The sequence below is a fragment of the Ochotona curzoniae genome, unplaced genomic scaffold (genome assembly GCF_017591425.1).
Source record: "Ochotona curzoniae isolate NIBS_2020 unplaced genomic scaffold, NIBS_Ocur_1.0 contig_1302, whole genome shotgun sequence".
Taxonomy (NCBI): domain Eukaryota; kingdom Metazoa; phylum Chordata; class Mammalia; order Lagomorpha; family Ochotonidae; genus Ochotona; species Ochotona curzoniae.
Genome location: NW_024465035.1, coordinates 15,230,654 through 15,257,913, shown reverse-complemented (window position 1 = coordinate 15,257,913; position 27,260 = coordinate 15,230,654). Strand labels below are relative to the sequence as shown.

Below are 27,260 nucleotides of genomic sequence, written 5' to 3'. Positions count from 1 at the left end.
GCTGAAGCCCTCGCCCCCAGCACCTGGCACCTCAGAACGGGGCTGTGTCTGCAGGCAGGGCCTTTAATGGGGTACAGCTGAGGGCATCCAGGAGGGCCCTAAGAGGGCTCAGTTGTGGATGGTGGGAAGAGGAAAATGCAGAGACGAGGTGGCCATAGCCACGCCCAGCAGAAGGGGCAGGGCACCCAAACTCGCATGCCTGCCAGTGGCACATCCGCCTGATACTTCGCCAAGGTGTGGTTTTGCTGGAGGGAAAAGTCAGTGAAAATGTGTCTCCTAGCAGCTGAAGCTCCACCCGGCTTCAGTCTCCATGGGCCCAAGAGTGGCTTCCCGGTCCCACAGCCCTGGAGGACAGAGGCCCCCAGTGGGGATGTGGACCACTCTTCAGAGCAAAGCGAGGGGTTAGGCCCAGAGCAGTGGCTGAGTCCTTCCTCCTGCACCAACACTGGGAGACTGCTCGGACAGGTGTCTGAAACATGGTGAGGGCAACCTTCCAGGGCAGGGGGCCAGATACAATTTTCACTTTAGGCCTTACTACCTTTTTTCCCCCACCATAGTGTTCACTCCCTGTCCAGATCTGAAGAGTAGAATAAAATGAAGTGCTTCTGTGCAGGCACAGCCCACCCACCCACTCCCCACCCACTGGTGACATTGCCTAAGCCCGCCCACTACCCATCCACTGGTGACACTGCCTAAGCCCAGGAGAGTTGAATCTAACCTCCCATGGCTCAGGTGCCCCCTGCAGGTTAAGGACGGTGTTTAACACTTGCTGTGTGGTTTTTTGTTTTGTTTTGTTTGTAGCACCGGTCTAAACAGGGAGCACAAGGCAGGGAAGTTTGTGTTGAGAATGGGAGATATGGGAGGCTGCACTGAGAACGGACCTTGGCCTCCTTCAAGGCTTGTGAGGCTGCAGTGTGCATAAAGGCAGGTGTCTTGTCAGGTGCAAGTCTTCAGAGAAGGTGTTGGGACAAAGAGAAGTGTGGCCCAGCTCAAGCAGGCACAGCACCACATTACTGTCAGAAATTTAGCTGGTGCCAAACCTAAGGCCTTGTTTTTACAGGGGCAGGGGTGGGGTGAGCATCTGGTCTACCATGTTCATCGTCTGTACAAGGACAGTGGGGCAGAGAAGAGCTAAAAAATGGGCACCTACTGGCCTTTTACTAACTGCTGTTTCTAGAGCAATACAGAAGGGGCTATGGGAGCAGGGAAATGGAATATTCCAGAGACGAGGATTTCCAGAGAGAGGACAGGCTGGCTTTGGCCTTGGCCTTGCCCTTGTGAACACTTAGTACAGACCCGGCAGCTCTGTCTCCAATGGGGAGAGGCAAAGGAGACAGGCCCAGGAGCGCAGTGCCATCTGCCTGGCCATGCTGCTTCATCAGGATCCCAGCATGCAGTCCACACCTCCTGGATGAGGAATGAACACAGCCTCCCCATCCAGCCAGCCCTGCCTCCCGTGGCATCTTGGTAAAGGCCCATGATGGAGGCACGCGGGAGCTGCTGGAACATCACCAGGCCCCCATGTATTCACTTCCTATATTAAACGGAGACTATGCCCCAGTGGAGGCTTCGGTCATTATGGTAACTCGGCCGCTCACACCCTCATCAGCGTTGGCTGCTGGGGATGAAAGGAGAGCCACACGACAGGGGGGGGCTCTTCTCCTTCCGTTCCAGATCAAAGATGCCTCCTCCCCTGGCAGCCCATTGGTGGAGTGCTGGCTCCACCTGGCTGGTTTCCAAAGGCGTTTCAGGAAATCCGAGCAAAAGTTCAGGGGGGAAGATGACTGTCCCATGCAGCCTCATTTTCAACTGTCCCCTGGGATTACTCCGGCTGATTCACCAGCACTGGGCTAGGAGAGGGCAGCAGTGCCAGGAGCAGGGTAAGGTCAAGGTCAAGATGTGGGTAGGACTTGGAGAGAAGCAGGCAGACAGAACAACAAGGAGGAGGAAGACACATCCAGAGACACCCTCCGCAGTTGGCGGCATCAACAGGAGCCGTCTGGCTCTCCCCTGACCTCGGCAGCCCAACTTTCCCTTCGTCCCAGGAGGACTGAGCAGAGGGGACCACAAGTACTGCCAAGTGCTGGGTAAGACTGCCAGGCCGTGGGGTGGTATCCTGATTATGTGGAAGGCGCAGGCCCTTGGCAGGATACAGGGCTGGGAGCTGGACAGCTTTCGTTGTGCCCTACAGGGGCACTCCCATAGTTGGGGGCAAATCCAGCTGACTGCAGCAGCCCACCTAACATGTGGCCGAGCAGGAGAGGCGCAGGGATGGGTGAGGCGGCCACCCCCGCGGGTGGCTAGGGACTGCACGTTGAACTTGAAAACAGGTCCAGGCTAGTGGCCTCCCTGTCCCCGTTCTGCTGAGACGCCAGGCCTTCTATGAACACAACCATCATCTTTTTGTAAAACCTTTTGAAAAATGTCAAACTTGTGGCACGGAGGCCTCACCCTACACCTTCCATCCCTCACTGAGGCAAACGGGGTTCTGAGGCTCTGCCCAGTGTGGCAGGCCTCTCAGGCTGGGTGGGCCTGGGTATAGACGCTCATATCCCGAGGCCGGCTGACACCCACCCCTCCTGAAGGACGGAGCCAATCCAGCACAGACAGGTCCATTCGTCAAACCCTTGCGCCGGGGCCTGGCAGCCCCATGACCTGGGAGCATGTGAGCAGACCTACCTGTCGGTGAGTCCCTTCTGCTGGAGGATGCGGTACACTTCAGCAGACGTCTGAGGTCCCTGGAGCTTCTGCCCATTCAGCATCTCCTTCTCCAATTCCTCCAGGGTCTTAAACACAAAGGAGGAAAAACAGCCAAGCCTCACTCATGGTCCTGGCCAGAGGAGCACTTGTCTCAAGGGGCGAATGGGAAAACGGGGCAGCAATGCCTCTGCTGACAGCTGGGTGGCAGCAGCCAGCGCTAAAGGGATGCTGGTGGCATCTATGGAATGGGGAGGAAGGATAAGCCAGTGAATATGCCGGAGACTACCTTCCCAGTCCTGGCGAAGGCCTCGGCCACCCTGCGGTTCCTCCCTCCATAGCAGGTGGTGATGAGGTCGGCCACCCCGCAGCTCTCCAGGAAGGTGGCAGTGGCCACCGGGCCCCTGCAGAAGAGCCTGGCGAAGGCAATCATCTCCATGAGGCCCAGGCGGATGACGGCGGCTTTGGTGTTGTCGCCGCAGCGCAGGCCGTCGCAGAAGCCGGCTCCCACGGCCACAATGTTCTGTGGGGGAGAGGACAGAGATGGGAGGTGGCGTTCAGCACCTGTTGCAGTTGGGGGTGCGGGAAGAGAAGTGGGGAGAAGGCGGGGGGTGGGGTACAGGCTCCAGCCCCGGATGCTCCGCTCAACAGCCAGTGGTGCAGACACCTGTCCTGGCCCGGCTTCCACTCCCAGTTCCGGCACCCTACTCCAGCATCCTGCCAATGCAGACTCTGGGAGGCAGCAGTGACGACCTGGGCTGAGTCCCTGGCTCCTAGCGTCAGCCCTGGGCACCAGGAGAGTGAACTAAAGAGGTTGGAGTATCTCATGTGAGCACCCAAGGGGAGTTCCAAGTGTGTGGACCCCTGCCATCCAAGCGGAAGACCCAGAAGTTGTTCCTGGCTTTGCAGCAGCCATTTGGGGAGGTGTGCTACAGCAGTGGGATCCATCGCACCCCCACATAGCTGTCCACACATCCCCCATGTGGTAACCTCAGCTCCCTGGGTCACTAACCTGAAGGCGTGCCTGTCACCCAGAAATATCAAATACATCAACATGGCTTGCTCTCTCGCTCATTAACCAGTCTTTCTGTCGCAGGGCAAGCAGGAGAGAGCTAGCCGGGTTTTTGGCCCCCTAGCAGACCTCCTCTGCTCTTGTTAAGGGAGGTTATTCTGGGATACAGGAGTGTCTTTCCTAGGCCTTGCCATTGAATGCCAGAGCAAAAAGCAAAATCGCTACCTGTGCTCAGTGGGCAGCACGCAGCCAGCCACTCACTGGTCCCTGTGCTGCACGTCTGACACTTGTCTCCCTTTGGCCCCAGGGTCACATGCAAGCCAGGAAAGCCCAGGGAACACAGCGGCCAAGGAACACGGGATCTGAAACAGTAGAAGGTGATTTCCTGCCTGTGGCCGCCATCTGCTGGCTCCAATCAGCGACTGTCCCTGCGTGGGGCTCTCCTGGTCTGGACTGTGGCTCTGCCACCACCGGGCCTGCTTCTCTGTTTTCAGGGCCCTTGGAGATCACGGCTAATGGCGATCTGCCCCACCCATCAAGGGGCTCCCATGAGCTCAGGCTCTCCAGGGTCCTCTAAATGGCCACAGTCACTGGAGTGGAGCTGAGTCAATCAGAAGCCAGGAGCCAGGAGCTTCTTCCGGGTCTCCTACATGGGTACAGGGTCTCAGGTACTTGGGTCATCCTCCGTTGCTTTCCCAGACACATAAGCAGGAGGCTAGACTGAAAGAGGAGCATCTGAGATTTGAACTGGTGGCTCTATGGGATGCCAGCATCACAGGCAGAGGCTTAGCCTGTTACGCCACAGCACCAGACCCGACTCCAACTTTCTAGATGCTTGCTGTCCATCATGATCACATATACACATATAGAATCTTAACTTCAGCGTGTGGTCTCAAACTGTGGCTCCAATGAAAGTGATACAACTCACAAGAAGGATTCAGAATGCCGAGTAAACGTTGGCCACCCATCTTGTCTCAAAGGAGCTCAACTTCTTTCGGCTGCAAAGGATGACTCAGAAGTGATTTGAAGCAGCTGTTCGCACTGACAGCTCTTTAAGATTGATTTTTATTGTAAAGTCATACACAGAGAGGAGGGGAGGCAGAGGACAGATCTTCCATCTGATGATTCACTCCCTGAGCAGCCGCAATGGCTGGAGCTGTGCTGATCCAACAGCCAGGAGCCTCTTCCGGGTCTCCCACATGGGTGCAGGGTCCCAAGGTTTTGGGCCGTCCTCGACTGCTCTCCCAGGCCACAGGCAGGGAGCTGGATGGGAAGTAAGTCAGTCCACCGGGATTAGAATCGGCGCCCATATGGGATCCTGGTGCATGCAAGGCGAGGACTTTAGCCACTAGAATACTGTGCTGGGTCTTCACCCCCCAAGGCTGGAGCTTGGCCGTGGAGGTCTTGCCCTGTTCCGCCTGCTGCACTGTGTTTTGGGCTCCTGCCACCTTCATGGGAGGCTTACTTGGAGTTTCTGGCTCCTGGCTTTGGCCTGGTGCAGCCCTGGCCACTAGGGTCGTGTGAGGAGTAAACTACTAGATGGCTCCCCAGTGGACGAGACAAACCACACAGGCAAACCTGGGCTGCCAGCAACCCTCCTGGAGAGCCTCGCTTTGAATCCCAACTCTGCTCCAGCATCTAGCTTCCTGCTGATGGGCACCCTAGGAGGCAGCAAGGAAGGGCTCAGATAACCAGGTCTCTATCACACACTGACTCTGGGCTTCAGCCTGGCCCCCTCCTGCCTCCTTCTTCTTGTAAGCATTTAGGGTTTCAATTAGCAGAGTTCTCTGTCTCTTGGCCTTTCAAATGAGTCTGGCGCAAGGGCTCAGTGGCTAAATCCTCACCTTGAAACCCCCGAGATCCTATAGGGGTGCCAGTTCTAATCCCGACTGCTCCACTTCCCATCCAGCTCCCTGTTTGTGCCCTGGGAAAGCAGTAGAGGATGGACCAAAGCCTTGGGACCCTTCACCAGTGTGGGAGACCGGGAAGAGGTTCCTGGCCCCTGGCTTCAGATCGGCCACTTGCAGAGTGAACCAGCAGGTGGAAGATCTTTGTGTTTCTTCTTCTCTTTGTAAATGTGCCTTTCCAATAAAAATAAACAAAATCTTTAAAAACAAGAAATGAACCCGATGATGGTAGCCTAACACAGACAGATAAGGCTGTCTTGTGCCCACATTGAGGCCCACTCTATGACCATTCTCCTACCTGTGACTGACCTCCGTGTAACAGCTGCCTGCTCCATTCAAGAGCCACAGACAAAAGCCCACGCCCTCTACAGCCTCGTGGTAAAAGGTGCGTCTCTGAGGGTCCCAAGCCCCCAGCCAACAGCCTTAATCCGATCTTGTTGCTCCCAAGTGCAAAGATAAAACTATTTCTAGAAAAAGCTCTGTCAGCAGGTCCACAACCTCTTCCTTTAAAAAGAACAAGCAAGCAAACTGCCAAGCCAGTAGCATAAGCATGAGAAGGGGAACAAGTTCCTGGCTCCCTGCTCCAGTCGACATGAATGCGCGGAGTCACGGGCCCCAGGTAAACCTCTAGGAAAATCCAAAGCCGAGTGCTGTCCCGGAGGACAAGCCAAAGCAAGGGACCAGGGAAAAGCTGCAGCCAGACAGGAAGTGACCAACAAAGCTTGCGATTCACTATTCTTCTCTGAACACAGATCTCCTTCTGCAGGGTTGGGTTCATCAACGTTGGCGCTGGCCCAGCAGGATTAACCCCCAATGCCGGCGCTGGCACTGGCCTGGCCCAATCAACCCTCTAACACGGGCACTGGGGCAGCCGAATCAACCCCCAGTGCTGGCAGCCTCCCAGTGCTGGCGCTGGCCTGGCAGGAATGACCACCCTCCGGGCGAGCAGAGACCACAGGGCTGACCTTCAGAGCGCCGCAAAGTTCCACAGTGTCTGCATCATCTACCACGGTGATTCGAAAATTCGGGGTCTGTAGGAGTTCTTTGAAGAGGAGACCGTTCTCCATGACTTTGCTGCCTGCAGGAAGGTCAGAGACAAGGGTTTTAATGGTCATCTCTTCTGGAAAGTTCACACCAATGGGAAAGGCAGCGAATGCACAGTGGCAGACACAGGAGAGAAAATGACCTTGCACTTGGACCAGAGAACAGGACACGCATTTTATCCAAGGAGAGTATAGTTTTTTTTTTTTCCTCTCAAGACTGGAAAAGTAAGGAATTTGTAGTTTCACCCCATTTTCTCCCTATTTTAGAAGACGGGGCTTGTTTGGGGACTGGAATCTGGCCAAGTGGATCTCTCTCCGTGTCTCCCTCCCCCTCTCTGTGACTCTACCTTTCAAATAAACAAATCCTAAAGACAAAACAAAGCAAAAAAAAAAAAAAAAAAAAGGGAAGGAAGAGGGTGGTTTGCTCAGACACACATTCGCATGTTGGAAAGCAGAACTCCACTCCGTGAGACAACAGGCGTGCGGTGAGAGACAGGAGCTGTGCGTCTGAGCAGGGGGTGGGCAAGTCTCAGCTTGTTTTCTGTGGAATGTTTCAAATATCAAAATCAGAACAAGGTCAGATGCCGATGTGCCCAGCTCCCAGTGTGAGAAACGATTGGCTTGGGCCTGGCGCAATATCCTAGTGGTTAAATCTTTCCCTTGCATGCACTGGAATTCCATATGGGTGCCAGTTCATGTCCCAGCTACTCCACTTCCCATCCATCTCCCTGCTTGTGGCCACCACATAGCAGGGACTCGGGCCGCCTCTCTAGAACCAGTAATGTCCAACAGCCACATGGGAGACTCCTAAAACTCATTCTGATAGAGACAGGAAAATTCCCCCTCTCTTCCTAGCTTTTAAAGACAGCTGACCTATTTGGGGCCAGTACAGTGGCTCAACCGACGAATCTTCCACGTGCAAGTGTCAGCATCCCCGATAGGTGCTAGTTTATGTCCCGGCTGTTCTACTTCCCAGCCAGCTTCCTGCCTGTGGCCTGGGAAAGCAGCAGAGGACGGCCCAAAAGCCTGGGGACCTTGCACCCATGTGGGAGACCCAGAAGAGCTCCTGGTTCCTGGCTTCAGATTGACTCAGCTCCGGCTGTTGCAGCCATTTGGGAAGTGAATCAGTGGATGGAAGATCTGTCTCTCCTCTCTGTACATCTGCCTTCCCAAGATAACCAACCTATTCAATAAGGTTGCTCCTCCACTTCTCTAATTTGTTTGTCAGATGTTTTCAAGGGGTGAGACACTGGAGTGAAGCCCCAGGGTGAAGGACACGCTCTCACCACAAGGGGGAGCTGTAGATCGCCGCTGCTGCATTTGGAAAAACCATGGATTCTTTGCAAGACTTCAGCAAGCACTGTTCTCCAATCCCTTCGGTAAGGACCCCTCCAGTCACCCCACCTGCTTCTCGCACAGCTTTTCTTCTCACCACCCAGAGCCCACCCCAGGACCCTCTTGCACCCAATCCCCTGGGTGGGGGCACTCCCTTAGTCTTCTGACGTCCAACAGGCCTGGCAGGTTGGTAGGGTTGAGCCAACCGGTTTGGAGTATTTCTTTGGAGTTGTCTGCTATTTCCTTTCTATGTTTTTTGTTTGTTTTTTTAAAAGATTTATTTCATTTGTCTCAAAGAGTTACAGAGGGACCCAGCACAATGGATCAGTGGCTCAAGTCCTCCCCTTCCTTGCACACACTGGGATCCTATATGGCACTGGTTCTAATCCTGGCAGCCCTGCTTCCCATCCAGCTCCCTACTGATGAGCCGGGGAGCAACGGAAGATGTTCCCAGTACATGGGCACTTCAACTGATGTAGTACATCCGGAAAAAGCAGGTGGAAGATCTCTGTCTTTCAAGTAAAACTATCTCAAACATGTTTATTTATTGGAAAGTCAGAGTTACCGAGAGAACAGGTACTTCATCCCTGTCCGCCCCCGCAGAAGGTCACAACAACCTAAGCTGGCTTAGGAGTTAGGAGATGCTTCCGGGTGTCCCACGTGGGTGCAGGTCCCGAGCACTGGGGCCATCCTTCATGGCTTTCGCAGGCCACAAGCGGGGAAGTGGGGTGATACACAAGGCAGGCAGACAGGAACCAGTGCCCCAAGTAGATGCTGCAAGGCTGTTAACACTGACCCCTTCTCAGAACTTCTTAATATCACTTGCTACTTCTGGCCCTGCAGAAACACTGCTCAAAAGCAGCATGAACTGTTCCGACATGTGGACCTGCTGATGCAATACTACGCAGACACAGCACACAGTACGTACAGCTTGGAAGGTTGTTACACAGTAAGTAATTATGGAAACAGCATATGAATGTTGGCACATATAATAGCTTACTGAAATAGGAAGAATAAGGGACCAACATCGTGACAGGGTGGGCACTGCCACTGCCTGTGACACCAGCATCCCGCTGGGTACTGGTTCCTTGTCCTGGAAAGCAGCAGGGTGTAGTTGATATGTGTGTGTCCCTGCCTCCTATGTGGGAGACGCAGATGATGTGCCTGGCTTTGACCTGACCCAGCCATCTGGGGAATACCTCAATGGCTGCAGGATGTCTCTGACTCCAGCCCACTATCCACCCTTCTCTGTAGCTCTGATTTTTGAAAATAAAATAAATGCATCTTAAAAAGTAGGATAAACAGGAAGATAATAAAAATAGAAAGGTTTTCTTTTGATTATCCACATTTTCAGGCCCAGCAGTTTGGTTAACAACAATGAACGCAAGTTTCACAGAACATCCACTAATTCCCTAAGCTTACTGCTACATCAACGCATTCTTTACTATGGAATGTGGGCATTCAGAATTGTCTAGGCCCTTCTTGGCAAAAATGAAACTTTCACAGCCCCAGGGGGAGAATGGGTCCACTGTACAGGAGTAGAGAGAGCTGACTATTCCAGCCTACAGGAGACTCACACAGGGCGTGGCTTCTCCGCGGATGCCTGGCCTTGGGGCTGGGGGAGCAGGCTGTAACTTACTCTCCAAGCTTTCCTCATTCACCTAAAGATGGCCACTGTTCTCACCAGCTCCTTGCTGCCATCCTGAGGGTACAGCTACGGTCATTTGTGAGTGAGGGAGAGCCGTCACCCCGGGGTACAGTCACCTGCTTCCGGGCGCAGACATCCCTGCATCTTTGGGTTGATCACGGGCCATTCATTTCTGGTCCACAGTGGTCAGACAGGCTCTGTGGCCTTCCGTTCATGCTGGGGGCTGCTGACATGCTGCAGCGTCATGGGATGGCCACGTGGAAACCCCACTCCACGAAGGCCCATTCTGGGGTGGTCCAGAGAGGCAGGGATGAGCCTGCCATGGAGAACGGCAGCAGAGGCGGGCACATACGCGCACACACACACACACACACACACACACACACATGCTCACCGATGGTGGTCTCGCAGAACTTCTCGGCAGCCACCTCGCTGGCGATGTTGGCGCCCATCAGCACACTGATATCAATGCCCATCTTCTCGCGGATGATGTCGGAAATGAGCTTCAGCCCCTCGGGGCCCTCGTCGATGCCCTGCAGGGATGGGAGACATGAGAGTGGACACGGCCTGTCACAGCTTCTGTACAAGGGTCTGGATCCAGACAGCCAATGGCACCAGTGACGCTTCATTCCGACATTGCACACGGATCACTGTGTCACACGGAACAGAGACCTGGAGGAAGTTCCTAGCTCCTGGCTTTGGATCGGCGCAGCACCAGCCATTGCGGTCACTTGGGGAATGAATCCTTGGACGGAAGATCTTCCTGTCTGTCTCTCCTCCTCTCTGTATATCTGACTTTCTGATAAAAAAAATTAAATCTTAAAAAAAAAGAAAGAAAAGAAATGGCACCCATATGGAATACTGGTGCATGCAAGACAAGGACTTTAACTGCTAGGCTACCATGTCAGACCCACACCAGCACAGCTGTAAGCTATGTTCTGGTGCCTGTTACTGGTGAACATTACAGATGGGCACGCACCAGTCCTGTCTGTTGGGACATTTCGTGTGACACTTTTGCCCCCAGGTAGCCAGGTGAGTGTCTGCCCCGCCACCGTTCCATGCCACATGCTACTATGCACTCACCCCATACAACTGAGCCAACTCTGTCTTGGATGACACACACACCGTTTTTTTTCACTTGGTCACTTGGTGACATTTATATTCATTCTGAGAGCTTCATACATGTGAAACAAATCCATAACAAAGAATGCTTGGGCTAGGGTCATGGTGCAGGGCACTGACTGGTGCCCATTATGGGCACTGGTTCATGTCCTGGCTACTCCAGTCTCCTGCCAGCTCCCTGCTAAGGCAGCCGGGAAAGCAGTGAAAAAGGGTCCAAGTGCTTGGGCTCCTTCACCCACACAGGAGACCCAGAAGCAGCTCCTGGCTGCTGGCTTCAGCCCAGCCCAGCTCTGGCCATTGCAGTCTATCGGGGAGTGAACCACGGACGGAAGATCCTTTCCGTCTTTCTCCCTATAACTTTGTCTTCAAACAAACAAAAAAGCTAAATCTTTAAAAAAAAAAGATTGACTAGGAAGTCAATGATACTAAACTTCAGTTATCAGATGTGAAAAATATCAGTCTGTGACACGTGCAGGCGCTGTTTCATTATCTCAGCCAGGAACAGGCACTGCACCAGATGTAATTGTGATCATCACTTCCGAGGCGTGGCATGCACACACGGTGCCCGGGCACCGCCTGGCGCCACCGCAGGACAGGACACACGGTGCCCGGGCACCGCTGGATGCAACTGCAGGACGTGGCATGTACACACAGTGCCCGGGGACCGCCGGATGCTGCCGCAGCAGGACGGGACACACAGTGCCCGGGCACCGCCTGGCACCACTGCAGCACGACGAGCGCTCAGGACAGCCGTGTCCTCTGATGACATCAGGCTCATCCTTGTCGTCATGTCTGCAGCCCACACCCACTGGTGAAGGTGGGGTCCCCAGGAGTGAGCGCGTGCGTGGACCCTGGGGGTGGCTCGAGGACTTGTGCTTGAAAATCCCTGCTTTAAGGCCTAGTACAGTGCCCTAGCGGCTAAAGTCCTCGCTTTGTACAAGCCAGGATCCCATATGGGCACCGGTTCTAATCCCGCCAACTCCACTTCCCATCCAGCTCCCTGCTTGTGGCCTGGAAAAGCAGTCAAGGACGGCCCTGGGCTTTGGAATCCTGTACCCGCGTGGGAGACCCGGAAGAAGCTCCTGGCTCCTGGCTTCAGCTTGGTTGAGTTCCGGGCCACTTGTGCCATGCAGGGTTTTATTACCTGAATGCAGCCGCGACTTCTTCCTCAGGTCCTCACCGGGAGCAGATGGCCATGGGCCCGGGTGGAGTCCCCAGGGTTCCAGCATGGAGCCGGCACCCAACTCACCTTGATGAGCGTGATGCCCAGCGCCTGCTTGGGCACCCGGCCGGTGATCTCGTCGCAGATTCTGTGGATGAACTGGTGCGGGATGACGAACACCAGCAGGTCCGCGTCCTGCACGGCCTCGCCGAGGTTGGAGACGGCGACCTGCAAGGTACGGCACACCATGCCTCGGGCCTCCCTGGCGGAGATGGCCTCTCCCCGTCACCCCTGCAGTCGAGGTGGGAGACTGCCGGTCGTCCGTCACGGCCTAGCCCAAGTGCCCCCTACACTTCCTCCCCCGAGCAGGTGCTGGCGGCAGGCGCCGTGGCACAGTGAGTCGCCGTGGCAGCATGCCCGTCCTGTGGCGGCACTGACTCCAGCTCCCGCTACTCAATTTCCTGCTTTTTACCTTCTCTGAAAACCATTAAGATGTGGCTTTGCAAATAGGAACTGATTTTTACTTATTTATTTAAAACATAGATTTACAGAGAGGAGGAGAGACAAAGAGATCTTTTTGTTTTTGGTGAATTTTTGCTTTGTGTTACAATTTCGTAGAGACTGGGATTTCCCCCCAAACTCCCTCTGTAAACTTGCCTTTCCAATAAAAACAAATAATTCTTAAGGGAAAGTAACCATTCTATAGTGTTGCTCTTGGGGTGACAGGGCATAGGTTCAGAGGCAATCCAACCTTGGAAGTCTCCAGAATGGAACAAAAATTCATTTCTGCTGCTTAACCCACCACACCTTGGGCCCTTTGCCATGGTAACGGACAGAAGGCCCATGGTTAAAGTCAGGGGAGAAAAAAAGTGGCACCCCACAAGGCAACAAGGGCGGGGGGGGGCCGGGACTTGGGAAAGAATTGCCAGGCCTCAGGGCTGCTCAGCTGCAAAATCACCCGTGGAAGGAACCCCCAGGGTCTTACCACGTTTTCTGGCAGCTTGTGGCCGGGGAGATATTTGACATTTTCATGGTCGTGATTTATGATGTCTGTCAGTTTCCTCCCATTCACGGTTTCTTCAAAGACCCACATCTTGACCGTGGAGGCAAACTTCTGCAGCTTCTGGACATTGTGGCCAATGATTTTTGCAACCGCGGAACCCCTACACAAACAGTGGGTGGGCAGGCAAGACATCAGCGGGCTGCAAGTCAGAGCGACAAGGCCCTCCAGTAAGATGCAGGAGGCGTGCTGTGATTCAGCTCCAGGGAAAGCTGCACCCAGAGGCATGGTTGGTCAGCCTCCGGCCATCTGGAAATGACACCTGCTTGGGGCAGAAGAGCCCAGGACATGGCACAAGTTCAAAATGCCCCCTACCTTGACAATATCAGCTTGGAACATCTCCCCCTCTGAAAACCCCACAGCTAAAATGCTCCCCAATTCAGACTTTTCTGAGCACCAGCCTGACACCACAAGTGGGAAAATTTCACATTTGGAAATTTGGTTTCGGGCACAAAACTATAAAGAGCAGACTGGCAATGCGGCGTGGTGGGTTAAGCCACCGCCTGTGATGCCCACATGCCATATCTGAATGCCAGTTCCAGATCAACTGCTCCCCGTCTGATCCAGCTGCCCACAGATGTGCCTGAGAAAGTAGTGGAAAGAGACTCAGGTACTTGGGCCCCTGCCACCTGCATGGGAAACCTGGATGGAGTTCCAGCTCCTAGCTTTGGTTTGGACCAGTCCTAACTGCTGTGGCCATCTGGCGAGTGAACCAGCAGATGCAAGGTCTCTGACTCTCCTGCCATTCTGCTTTTAAATAAACTTCTTTTAAATAAATCTTAAAAAAAAAAAAAAAAACAACAACTCTCTGAATCTCCACAGCAGGCCACAAGGTCCCTGATCCTACTGGCAAACAGAGGCTGGAACCCTCACAGGTCACCCGAGGTCACGCTGCCCTTTCTGAGCCATAAGGTCAAACCCACTATCCGAGGAGCAGACCCGTGGCCTGAAAGCCCACGCCCCACAGCACAGACCACAAAGGTCACAGGTGGCACTGCTTGGGACGGGCGGGCAGTCACTTGGTCTGCCCCTGCCAAGGCAGCTGCTGACGGGACTCAAAATTCAATAAATTCATGGCCGGGGGATGTTTCAGTTGATCATTGAGCATGGCCAAGGACTGATGTTATAAATACCCAATGGCCCTTGGCAAACCAGGAGGCTGCCCAGCCCTGGCACGGGCCCCGGAGATAACGAGGAATAAGAGAACAGAAAGGTCACTGGGTTCCCAGAGCCTGGGAAACATGAGTCCACGCTGTCCCGGGAGGCCCCCAAACCAACGGGACTGCACCACCTTGGCCAGGGTGGCCCGAGCTGGAGATGCCCAGGGGCTCATGGTAGGGCCAGGCCTAGGATGGCACGAGCTGGGGAGAGGATGAGGGAAGGTCAATGGCACCAAGTTCACCAGTGTGGATTCTCTCCTGCCGCCACAGACGTGTAGAGAAGGGCAGAGCGGAGAAGAGAGAGGGAAGAGGAAGATGGGACCGACACTGGAGGAGGTGGCGAGATGGAGGAAAGCACAGGGACGGCTGAGGCACGTCAAGGCAGGGCGATTTGGTGCCCAGGAGGCATGGGGCACTGCTGCAAAGACCTGAGCCAACTACCTGTCCAAGAGGCAGGTGCTAGGTTTTGTTTTTTTTTTAAGACTTATTTATTTTTATTGGAAAGGCAGATATAAAGAGAGGAAGAGAGACAGAAAGGAAGATCTTGCATCCATTGATTCACTCCCCAAGTGGCCATGACGGTCAAAGCTGAGCCAATCCGAAGCTAGGAGCCAGGAGCTTCTTCTGAGTCTCCCACATGGGTGCAGGGCCCTAAGGCTTTGGCCACCTTCAACTGCTTTCCCAGGCCTGGGATTGGGTGTGCAAGGTGTGCAAGGTGAGGACTGGGTGTGCAAGGTGAGGACTTCCACTGCTAGGCTACCGTGCCGGGCCCAAGTTACTAATTAAAAAAAAAACTTCTTTATTTTTATTAGAAAAGCAGATTTACAGAGAGGAGAGATAAAGATCTTCTATCAGCTGATTCTCTCCACAAATGACTGCAACAGCTGGAGCTGAGCTAATCCCAAAGCTAGGAGCCAGGAGCCTCTGTGAGGTCTCTCATGTGGATACAGGGTCTGAAGGCTTTAGGCCATTCTGTACTGCTTTCCCAGGTCACTAGGAGCTGGATGGAGAGTGGAGCAGCTGGGAAATGAACCACCACCCATATGGGATGCAGGGGCTTGCAGGTGAAGGATTAACCAGTTGTGCCATCACACCAGTCTTTCAGAGCCAGGTGCTGTTACTATCCTGTTTCCTCTGGAGACGCCAGAGTAGGAGATGAGGGATGGTTTATGTTGGAGCTGAGCCTGGCACCACCCACAGCCTTCCTGCCTTTCCTTTCTAAAGAAAAAAAGAAAAATAAAAGCTACAAGGTTTTCACTAGGCTGGTGATGTGCCACACCAGCCAAGCACGATGCCAGAAAGGAACGTGGGGACGCTCCGCCTTTTTCCCCTGCAGGACCCTGAGGTCTGGGGAGTAGCCAGGGCTCGGTCAGGTTCTCCACCTTCCCGCCCTATCACCCCTCCAGAAGTGGCCAGTCAGGGGATGGGGTGGGCGCTTGGCCTGGCAGATCAAGGTGGCTCCCACACCCCAGGGCTCCAGCTCTGGCTCCATGCCCTCCTCCCCCCCTTCCTGCCCCCCCCAAGGCCATTTAGGAAGTAACCCTTCAGAAGGGAGAGCTCTTTCTTTGGCTCCACCTCCCACAGAAGTCCACGGGGGATTTTTGTTGTTGTTGTTTTAAACTCCAAAAAATGTTGGCGTCGGTAACATCTGACACTCACAAAGGCAACCAAGGAAAGAAGAAGAAAAATATTCTGAACCACCCAGGGAGAAGCAACATTTTCAAAGAGCTTTTAAAGTGCAATCAAATGCCAGCGCATCTGATGCAAATATTAAAAAAGGAAGTCTTTTAAAGATAGGTTCAACTTGGAGAAGGTCGATTTGACCTCTGGGCCTGGGAGCTTTCTAAGCCTCCAATCAAAAAGAGAAAGGACAGAGCTGGGAAAAGGTCAATGTGAACAGCTTCACTCAAAGAGACCATTGGAAGGGCGGGGACCCCCGGAAAAGGCTTCCCAGGGGTCCAAGTTCAAACTGCAGAGGAAGGAAGATCGGCCCTCTCTGAGGGGTCCTGATAATCAACGCGCAAGTGCATACGTGCCAGCCACGCCCACTCGGACAGCCACCATCCAAAACAGGTAGTTAAGACCTGCTGGTGAGGATGTGGAAAAACCAGAACGCAGTGCGCCGGTGCCATGACGGTCGGCCACCGTGCAGACTTTGTAACTCTGTGAATTGCTTTACATCAAAATAACCAAATGGGTGTAGCATGCTAAGACCCTTCCTGTAGCGCCGTCATCCCATAGGGGTTGCTAGTTCGAATTCCAGTTGGGGTAGCAGCAGAAAATGGTTCAAATACATGGCTAACCTACACTCATGTGGGAGATGTGGAAGAAGCTCCTGGCTTCTTACCAGCTCAGCTCTGGCCACTGTGGCCATTTGGAGTGAACCAGCAATGGAAGATCTCTCTCTGTGTCTCTCCTCTGTTCATTGTCTGGCAGCAATGGACTTGGTGCATGGAGCTGATAAAACCATGTGCAGACTACTGACTGAGGGTCCTGTAGGTAAAAGGGAGGGGGGAAAGGGGAGGAAGCACCTCCCTTGCTTTAGATACAGTCAGTTGTTCTCATTCAAATGATATCCAATCAACGGTCCTCCTACAACCTGCCTTCCTTTTTTTTTTTTTAAGAGTTATTTATTTTTATTGTAAAGTCAGATACATAGAAGAGGAAAAACAGAGAGGGAGATCTGTCTGCTGATTCACTCCCCAAGTGGCTGCAGTTGAGCCAGTCCGATGCTATGAGCCAGGAGCTTCTTCTGGGTCTCCCATGTGGGTGCAGGGTCCCAAGGCCTTGTGCTGTCCTGTCTGCTTTCCCAGGCCACCAGCAAGGAGCTGGATGGGAAGCAGGGATGTCTGGGATTAGAAACGGCACCCATATGAGATCCCAGTATGTTCAACGCCGAGGACTTTAGTGGCTAGGCTACTGTGCAGGGCCCTATATCTGCCTATCAAATAAAAATAAATAAATATTTAAGAAGAAGAAAAAAAATACGACCAAGGTGGGACCATCAGAATTGTATTGCTCCTTTGCAAGCATTTTTTTTCCCCCTAAAAATGTATTTACTGCTTCCATTGAAAAAGCAGGCTCCTTGAAGCAGTCTGTGACATACCCAACTGGGTACAGTTCTGCAGTGGGGTCCTGGGGCATGGCTCACACCTGCCTCTCTCGGGCAGCTGTGGGTGCCTGCGATGCCAGCTTTCGGGAGAACTGCAGAATACTCTCACAATGGGTAGGCTGCCACTGCCACCGCTGGCTAGTTGTAGGGGGTAGTCATTTTGGGGGTGGAACTGGGATGGAAGCTTGGCTGGGGTCCAGGTTTTGTCCCAATTATGTGTTGGTATTTTTTCCCTACTACTGAAGTTTGAATCTCCACGAGCCATCCCTTCCCTATTTCCTTGAGATGCATCAAGGAAAGTTCCATCTTGCTTTCCCTGTGCGTGTATTCCTAAGATCCAGGGCTCTTTGTAAATACTGAGCACACTGGACCTGCGGCTCTGCCTGTCCCCGGGTGCTCACCCAGCCCCGCCCCATGTCACACACCCTTCCCTCCAGGCCTGGACCTTAGGTCCGCTGTGTTACCCAGCCCTGGTTCTGGCTGCAGTCAAGCAAACCCCAGGGAAGGGTTCTGTATGTGAAGCTCTCACAGCTTTGTCCTGTGCGTACTCTGTTCCCGTCCACTGCCGACCTCCAGTGTAAACTCGGTGGTCTCAGTCTGTGTTTGATTCCAGTCCATGGGGGGAAAAAAGTATATGGTACAAACTGCCTAGCAAGGTTTCCCCCTTTACCACAAGACTATAAATAAAAGTGTATTTTATCCAAAAAAAGAAACTGCGTGAGACACTGGGAGTTCCATATTGGAATGCTGTAGCAGCCAGCTTCCTGTAGCGTGCACCCTGGAAAACAGCAGTGCGTGGCCAGCTTGGGCACTGGCATCCCCTGCCACCCATGCACGAGACCTGCATTGAGGTACCAGCCCCAGCTACCAGAGGCACTAAACTGAGCTGGTGTGGCCATGCGGGGGAGTGAAACAGGAGATGGGAGCCCTACCTGGCACCGACTCAGTGGGTTCAGGGCAGCAAAGCTGTCCCTGGGAGCTCCTGAGATGCTGAAGCTCAGCCCTGGCCCCGCCGTGTCACCTGCTGGGTAGAGTCTGCACCATAACCACCCCCCAACATTCGTGCACACAGTGAAGCTGGAGAACGGTGGATGGAGCAGGTGCTAACACTGGCTGAATGAATGACTGCATCATTTGGTGCTTGGTAGGTTTCCAAGCCAGTGTTACTGTAATCCTCATACTTTTCCATACAATCACTCCCAGCTTTTGAGGCATTTTAGCAGGGGGCCCAGGCCAAAGCAGGCAAGTTGTAGCAAGCCTACTGGCCAATCAGCGAACAGACTAGAGGCAGCAATGGAAACCCACAGCACTTAACCCCCATGTTTCTCAGTGGAAAACCCCAAAGCTAGAGCGGGTTGGGGTGGGCCACATCTCCAGCAGTGTATCCTAAAGCACCTACCCCACAACCTGTGCTTTTGACATGGGGACAGTGTTCACCCAGGCAAATGTGGGAATGTTCAATAAGGAGTTCAGGTCAACTTACTGTGTCAGTAAAGGCACACATTGACTTTCCCCCAAATCCCCAGCTGCAGGGAGCAATCCAGGGATGCCATGGTCTCACCCCCAGCCTTTGCACACTACCTTTCTTAAGCAAGGATGGGAGCGAATCAACCTGTCCAGGGATGTTTCCAAGTTTTCAATCCAGCCCAAGTCTTTTTAGATGAATGTAGCCTACAGGCCCTTCCTGCTTCAGATAGGCTGGGCTATTGTAGAAGGACATTGTGACCCTAGAAGGTCAAAGAGCACAGGATTACAACTGATACCTTTTGTATAACTGATAGGATGTCATTTGTATGAGAACAACTGATTGTGTACCATTGTATAGCGAAATGGACATCATTTGCATGAGAACGCTGGGTGGAACGTACAAAATAAAAGAAGTTCCTGTTGGTGAAGTTGCGTAGTGACATCTCCTTGGAGGAGATGATATTCTACCAGCTCTACTTTCAGACCAAGGATGGTCTCCCAATGAAACTGTTGCATTTATCTGGACAAAGAGATGCTGGACTCTCCGCATGGTCCATGCCTGCAATGAAGGAATCATGACTGGTTATGAACTGTACTACTGTAATAATATGGAGGAATTCAATATGGGGGGAGGGTTTGGGTAGGGGCTGGGGGAACCCCAGAGCCTAAAAAAATGTCATAAAATTATATTAAAAAATATATATAGAAACAGTTTATGGGTTCTGTTACTAAGCTCAATACTTCCTCCCTTATTCTATATGACCCTCCGTGTATAAAGCCCTAAATAAACTTCGGCTTTTCGACCCTCAGTCAGAGTCCTTGCATGTTATCAGCTCTGTGCACCAAGTCCATCGCTACAGGACAGCGACAGCCTCACTGAGGCCACTTGGGGAATGAACAAGCGGATGGAAGATCTTCTTCTCTCTCTCTGAAAATCTGACTTCCCAAGAAAAATTTAAAAAGAAAGAAACAAAATCTCCTATGGGTGCTGGGTCCATGTCTCAACTCTGCTTTTGATTTTCAGCTTCCTGCTAATGCAGCCTTGTGGAGGCAGCAGGTCCCTGCCACTCCCTTGGGAGGCCCAGGTTGAGTGCCCAGGTCCCGGCTCAGAGCTGGCCCAGCCCTGGCTGCGGCAGGGATACGGGGAGTGAACCAGCAAATGGAAGATCTCAGTTTGCCTTTCAGATAACAATATTTTAAAAAGGCAACAATGGACAAGAACTACGTCGTGCCAATTCTAACAACCACCTGCTATCTGTTGACACAATGACTGAAAAAAAAACATAGAAACCCTGCCCCGGCAGCAGCGTTGGAAACTCACTCCAGTGTCATGCAGAACCGGAGCTTTTAAGCCTGAGCTGACTCTGGAGGAGCTGGCTCTTTCATGCTCATATGTCTGTGCCCTCTGTGTTGGGATGCCACCCTCCTTCCTAACACCTGCTCATTGCAAAGAGAGAAATAAAATAAGCAAGTACATAACAGGCTTCCAATACGCTGCTGAGCGCTCTGGCATTACAGACACATTCGTGGATGGGTGAGTATGGGATTCTGACTGAGCATGCGTAATGGTGAAGAGACAGCAACAAATGGAGAGGACTGATCAAACAGGGGAACGTGCATACCTGGGAATATGACACAACCACAAAAAAGAACCAAGTTTTCCACGAACAGGTATGGAAAGATCTGATAAGACAGTCAAACAGAAAAAAAGGACGAAAGCATGGGGCCGGCACAATGGCTTAACTGGCTAATCCTCCACCTGCAAGCACTGGTACATCATATGGACACCTGTTCTTGTCAAGTGGTTGCTCCACTTCCAATCCAGCTCCTTGCTTACAGCCTGGGAAAGCAGAAGAAGGTACTTAGGTCTCTGTACCCTCGTGGGAGACCTGGAGGAAGCTCCTGGCTCTTGCTTTTGGATCAGCCCAGTTTGGGCTGTTGTCAGTGATGGAAGGCCTTCTCTCTAGTTCTTCTTTCTGTAAATCTACCTTTTCAATAAAAATAAACAAATCTTAAAAAAAGACAAAAGCATCAAAGTTCAATGCAACAGCCAGATGGTATGCATATTTTATTTAAATCCCATCCAGATTCCCATAAGAGGAGGCATTCCAGCCATTCCATCACTTAATCGCTATATAACTTGGAGCATATTACGCAACTTTCTGTATGCTTCAAATTCCTGTGCTACAAAATAAGGGTGGTGATAATCGCTGGTCCTGCAAGGGTGAACTGAGATAAGACTTCAACCTTTTAGGACGCCTGGCCTGAGGTGAAGACTCTGGAGTCCTCATTATTTAATCCAATACTTGCGTAGTGGGAACTGGAAGTGCCTGCTAGGGCCTCAGATCTGGGTTTCTATGTCACCTGATCAGCTAATGAAAAGCACATCTTCCCTAAATCCCAGTTATATTACACAGGAATAATAATATACCACCTAGGGTTATTAAGAAGTTTAAACAGATACACAGACAATGATACCTAAGTGGTAGCCATTCTCATCTCTCTAAGGAAGAAGAGATGGAAGAGAAACAAAATAGGTGAGGTTAAAGATACAAAAGGCTCTGCTAGGCATTGTAGCAGTGTGGGTTAAGCCACTGCTCAGGCCAGCAGTTCCCATACCAGAACACAGGTTCAAGTCCTGGCTGCGCCACTTCCAATCCAGGTGCTTGCTGGTGCACCTGAGAAGCAACAGGTGGCTGCTCAAACACGAGGCGTCCCCGCTAATGACATGCCAGACCCAGATGCAGCTCCTGGCTCCAGCTGCCATTTGGGGACTCAACCGGCAGATGCAAAACCATTCTAGCTTTGAAAGAAACAATAAATCTTGCAAGAAACAAACAAACAAAAAACCACAAAACATGCAAGGTTAAGATTGGAAATCTGAGCACTCTTAGCTCCTTCCTAGAACAGCACTTTTGCTTTTTATAAGAGGTGTGTGTGTGTGTGTGTGTGTGTGTGTGTGTGTGTGTGTGAGAAACTGCTGATTAAGTAGCCTTTTTCCCTTCTAATTGCACAAATGTTTTCACCCCAGCATACCAGGGAACAGCGAAACCTCCCCCAGCCCAGCCCCAGAAGGACAGGGGTGTGGTTGGGGCCACCTGTGCACAGGGATATAGACCTGCACCTGGCCATGGAGGAGCCAGGTCACTGTTTGCATGTGAACGGTCGACAAGGCTCCACCTTGGGTTTTGTGCCAAGCCAGGCCTTTAGCCTCAGGGAACACATCCGGCTGAGGGGTGACAGGAAGCCGAGGGCCAGAGGCTGGCACCTCCCTAGAAAAAAAACCCGTGGCTAGGCAGTTTACCCCCAAGAAGCTCCTACCTCCTGTCCCATCCTCCTCTGCATTGGCCAAACTCCGGGCTGGTCTGTTCTGTGCCTTAATAAGGCTGATGAAACTAATCGTGAGAAGAGGGACTGACACTGGTCACCCGCACACTCCCCGCCCTCGGATCATCTCACCTAATCCTAAATGTAATCCCACACAGCAGGGACCAATGTGCTCACTGGAGGAGCCGTCTGCCTACGGCCTCAGCGCTGCCAAACTGGGCGTGGGCAGTCGGACTTCCAAGCTGCCCTCCTGCAACTTGGTTATCTGCCTCTACAGGTGGTCGGGGATGTGCTTCTGGACCGAAGCTCTGCTACAGACCGGGCCCTGATGTCTTAGCTCCTGAGCTAGATCTACCCCCGTGTGAGGATGACGCTGGTGAAGAAATTTGGTTTCACCTTTGGAGGCAACTGAGAAGCTCCTGATGTTTTTCCTAATGACAAGGTACAGACAAGTCACACAGGTTGGGAAATGTGCCCACCCCTCCCAGTCCTGCACCCCAGCAACAGGCAGCTCGGCAGGGCTGGTGTTTGCAAAAGACACCTGCCCTGACCTCTCTCTGGCCTCTAAAGGAAAGAACATTTGCCAAGGGACAGGACAACAAGGGCATGTGACACGACCTTCTTTCCTTTCCTGCCGAGGCCTCTGGCAAGCCAGCCAGTTTCACAGCTGATGACAGGCGAGCTAGGTAACACGGGGAACACGGTGGGGGTGGGACGGCATTCACTGAGGGCTGCGGCCACCTTTACCTCTGTGCTTAAAAATGACAATACCTTTATTTTCGTAAGCACCTGGAGCTACCTCCAACTCCCAAGTGTAAATACTGCTGAAAGCCAACTTGACATTCTTGAGGGGCGGCCTCGATCTGGAAGGGCGAGTCCTTTCACGGCCAGCCCAAAGATTCTAAGGAAGGGAAGTCTGTCCTGTCCTTAGGGATTGTAATTCACAAAGTGTACCTTCCAGCGTAACTCAGGCTTGAAGCAGCAGGAATTCAAATGTAACAACTCAGCCTGGGACAGAAGATCCACTAAGTATTTCTTTTGATCTTCCAAGCCTTTCTGCATCTCCCACCAGCAGGTGTGTTAATTAAGGGCAGGACTGTAGCCAGTTAGGGCTGGAGCCCTGGTTAGATCTCAGGACCTACCTGGGCTATCCCAGAAATGCCTACAGAACCGGAACTGCTCCCCCACAAGCACCTCCCTGTCGTTCGGGGTTCCTAAGCTTCCCAATGTCTCTGGGGGAGACTGTGATTTGCTCTCCAGGACTGGAGTGTCTTTGCCCGCACAGCAGCGACAGAAAAACCAGCAAGCATTCCCATCTGATGCCATAATTAGCAGAGCCAGGCAGCCAGCCCAAACCACCCGCACATTTCTCAATCGCTCTGCCTCAGCCTCACTGGCCAAGCTCTACTCCGTTTCCCCGGGGATGATGCAGTACAGCGGCATAAAGAAGCTGTGGGCGGGCAGCCAGATCCGTGTGGAAAGGAAGGCTGAGGCTTCGCTCTACTGCTCCTGCGCCAGGCCCAGCCGTGGCATGGCAAAGCCACTGCACCTTGCACACACGGAGAGGGTGCCATCTGCTGAATTTTTTGGATCAGGAAGCTAAAGTTAGAAGAACAAGTGCTTTTCCAGTGGCATGGCCAACAGGGCAGCTGGCATCTCACTCAAGTGACCCTGGGGTCCACGCGGGCAAAGCCACACTGTAAGAGCAAATAAAGTTCCCCAGCAGATAGGGCCAAATCCATCCACTGGGTGTGCAGAACATTCTTCCGTGAGTTGGAAGGGGTGGGGGTGGGGGGAAATGCAGCTTACAGAAAAGTGCATAACCCCCTAGTGTTTGAACTAGTAGTTGTTTACAGGAATAAATATAAACGTTTGCTTGAGTCCGATGGAATTCCTCCAGCGAAGACATGACTAGCCCTGGCTTTCCTCCAGGTGGTCCTTAGGGGACAAATGCAGGTGGAAGGTGTTGCATTCTTTGGCACTAAAAAATTACTGAATGTATCCCCTAATCAAATATGAGTTAAAAAATAATAGTTTTCAGACATTCATCTAGCATCTACTTAACCCATGCCAGGCACGGGGATAGATGCTGTTTTCCAAAAGCTTGGCAGGAAGGAGGTGAGACAATCAAGACAGATCATTAGAATGCAGTGAGAAGTCAGTGAGCGGCACGAGCGGCACGCAGGGTGAAGACACTGGCCTAGGAGACAACCAGGGAAGGTCTGTTCCCAACAAGTACTACCTGGGCACCGGGCACCCACAGTACCTGCGCCCGGACTCCTGGAAGATGGACGAGTGATGTGCGCCAGGCGACTGCCAAGCACAGGTGGGCAGAGGCGATTAAAGGACACCAGCATTCCCTTCTATGCCAGACCCTCAGGAGTGTGAAAGCGTGATTCTGCTTTCCTCTGCCACCCACGCTCCTCCAACACCCATTTAAACACACCCGGGCCTCCCACTGTGTAAGTGTGCCAAAGGGCACCGATGCGGCTGACATCTGCAAAGTACTTGCAAGAGCTCCGAACACAAAGCGCTTTACTAGAACCGGTCAAGTTCACCGCAGCCCGGCACAGAGGCAATGCTCGCCGCTCAACCCGCAAACATCTCAGAATACCCGCATCGCTTCCCAGAGCTGCGGCCTGCTGCACTAGGCATTCCCTCCTAGGATACCAAGAATCTGTATGGATTCCGAAGAAGGGGAACGCCTGCCCCGCGTGGGGCTCAGAGAGCAAGAGCCCCTTTTGCTCACCCTGCCTCGATTTCCCCCAACGCCAAACCGCTCATGTCTCCCTCAGATCCTCCACCCGCGAGATCGGCGGTGATGGGAGAACGTCCTCCCCGGACGTGGCGAGCAGGTGGCCGGGGTGCAGACAGGTGTCCGCCCGCGCGCGGCGCCCTCCCGGTGCGGTCCCCGCCGCGGGCACGCGGGCCCACCAGTCCCTCCCGCGCCGGTGCCCAGTGCGGCCTCCCCCCGCCAAGACGCACGGTGCCCATCCTAGCGGCGAGGTAGCCCGGCCCGCCTCCCCGCGCGTGGTGCCCGCTGCCCACGCCGCCGCGCCGGGGCACGCCGCCCAGTGCGCCCCGGACACGGGGGCTTCCTGGAGGCGGAGCTCGCGCCGCGCGACCACGGCTGCTCACCAGTTTCCAGAGCCCACGATGCACACTTTCAGGGGTGCCGCTGCCATGGCCAGGCCGAATGCAACAACCCGAGACGTGCCCGACTGGCCGGCCGCCTGCTTGCCTCTCCTGCCTCTCCGCTCGTTCCGCTCGGCCCGCAGCGGCTCACCCGCCGCCCGGCCCGCCCGTCTGTCTTTCCGCCAATGGCCGCGGCCACCCCCGCCCGGGTGCCTGAGGCCACAGCTGACAGCCGGGAGGACCCGCCCTGTCCTTCCCTGGACCCAGTGCGCACGCCTGGCCCCTGCGGGCCGCCCCGCCCTCCTACCCGACGCGTGTCGGGACTTGTAGTCCGTACCCCGTGGCCCGCGCGTGCAAGGGCGGTCGCTTCCACCGCACCACGTGTGTGCAGGCCCGGGTCGGCGGCGCGGCTGGTGCGCCCGGGGCGCGCAGGCTCAGCTCGGTTCCTTACGAAGCCACAGGCTTGCGCCCGCCCCCAGCGTGACCCCGGCGCGGGAAATCTCACCGCACAGACCTGAGACAGAGGGGTGAGTTCGCACTCCCAGCTTCACAGCCTCGGGCTCGCGGTGGGAAGTAGACGCACAGCCAGGCGGCCCGGCCCTTGGCCGTGACCTCGGAACTCTGAGACTTTGGGGACTGGTCTGCACAGGATCAGCAACTCCAGGGTTGGAGTCCTTTTTCTAAATTAGAAACAGGTGGAAGGGAGGCAGTCCAGCCCTCGCCATCTACCTAGCGGGACGCTACCATTGCCCGCCGTCTCCTCCTGCTGCGTTGGGAAACCACACTTCCCCCTTCGGGACAGGTGGAGTTTTATTTAAACTTCTGCGGCGTCTCCGCGCGCGACGCTGGTAAAGTCCTTTACCAACTGCCGCCTGCCCTGCACCAGCTCCTGTCAGTGACATCCAAAGCCCCTGAGGAGGGAGCCCGTGGCAGAATTTTTTGTCTTTTAGAGCTCAGGGCTATTTTATTTTATTTTTTTTAATTTTTTTTTTCTCGTTGTCACTTTTTTTTTATATATATAAAATTTATTTTGACATTCTTTACATAGTTAGTTAGAGTAAGAAGGTTCAAGGGCTACAGGAAAGTGGATAAGACTAGTATGTTTTCCATATTGTTACCTTCATGTTTAAAGGGGGGCATGAAGGGAGAAGGCACACCCAATTTCCCACCCTCCCCAGGTCCCAGATGTAGGGCATGCTCTGAGGTTCTTGCTCAAGTGGTTTTGATATTGCCACAGTTATGAATCGCTGTCCATCTTGCCACTCCAAGCACTATGAGGTCTTTGAAAAATCCACTGATTGACATAGTCCATCATAGCTGAGATGGTTGGTTGACCCGTTCTGTCTTCTCTCTTTTCTTCGTTAGGGTTCTGACTCCAGCATTTAGATTAGGAAGATCTCCAAAGAAACTTCTTGTATGTGCTAACAAGTACAGGGCCTGGCACCGTCCATCGCCCCAATCAACTGGTGGTTGTAATTGCTGGGTTGATTCTGTTTTCACTCCCGACTTCCACTGGAACCAATGGGTGTTGCAGTCCAGGGGCTATTTTAGATAACTGAAAATTCAGTGGAGACTGGGCAAAAAAAAAAAAAAAACCAAGTTACTTTGCCGACAGGCCTGTTGAGCTGAAGTCCTTTAGATGAACTCTGCCTTTTGTTTTCATCTGTGTTTCCTAGGAAACGGTTACAGCAGTGGTCCAGGCGTGCCTTCCCATTCCCTCTTGCTTTCGCCCTGTTATTCTCCCGCATGCAATGATGCAGGTGGAGGTCAGGGAAACGGAGCGAAGCTTGAATGCTTTGCCTTGGGATGACAACGTGGGTTTGTCAAATTACACGATGAGGTGTTTGGGCACCGCAGAGGTCCACGCCTCAGAGGCACCTGCATCCTTCATCTAAAAGTTGTATACCTCATCTGAGAACTTATTCCTGAATGTTCCAAGTACAGCCGCCTAAAGGGGGCTGCCTGGCCATGCAAGACTTGGTCCCAGCACAGTAGCCTAGTAGCTAAAGTCCTCCCCTTGATTGTGGCCAGATCCCATATGGGTGCCAGTTCGTATATCCTGGCGGCCCAGCT

At 53.2% G+C, this 27,260-nt stretch overlaps 1 protein-coding gene across 1 annotated transcript in view; it reads right to left on the bottom strand.

Annotated features, from left to right (window-relative positions):
• GPD1L (glycerol-3-phosphate dehydrogenase 1 like) overlaps positions 1-25,368 on the bottom strand; it is a 29,682-nt gene extending 4,314 nt beyond the window's left edge. Inside the window, exons 1-7 of the mRNA XM_040963949.1 lie at positions 25,191-25,368; positions 12,912-13,089; positions 12,014-12,154; positions 10,037-10,175; positions 6,582-6,694; positions 2,987-3,220; positions 2,680-2,786 (exon numbers count right to left, since the gene is read on the bottom strand). Coding sequence (XP_040819883.1) covers positions 2,680-2,786; positions 2,987-3,220; positions 6,582-6,694; positions 10,037-10,175; positions 12,014-12,154; positions 12,912-13,089; positions 25,191-25,237 — 959 coding nt within the window. The 5' untranslated portion in view covers positions 25,238-25,368. The remainder of the gene's footprint in view (positions 1-2,679; positions 2,787-2,986; positions 3,221-6,581; positions 6,695-10,036; positions 10,176-12,013; positions 12,155-12,911; positions 13,090-25,190) is intronic.
• Between the last annotated feature and the right edge of the window lie 1,892 nt (positions 25,369-27,260).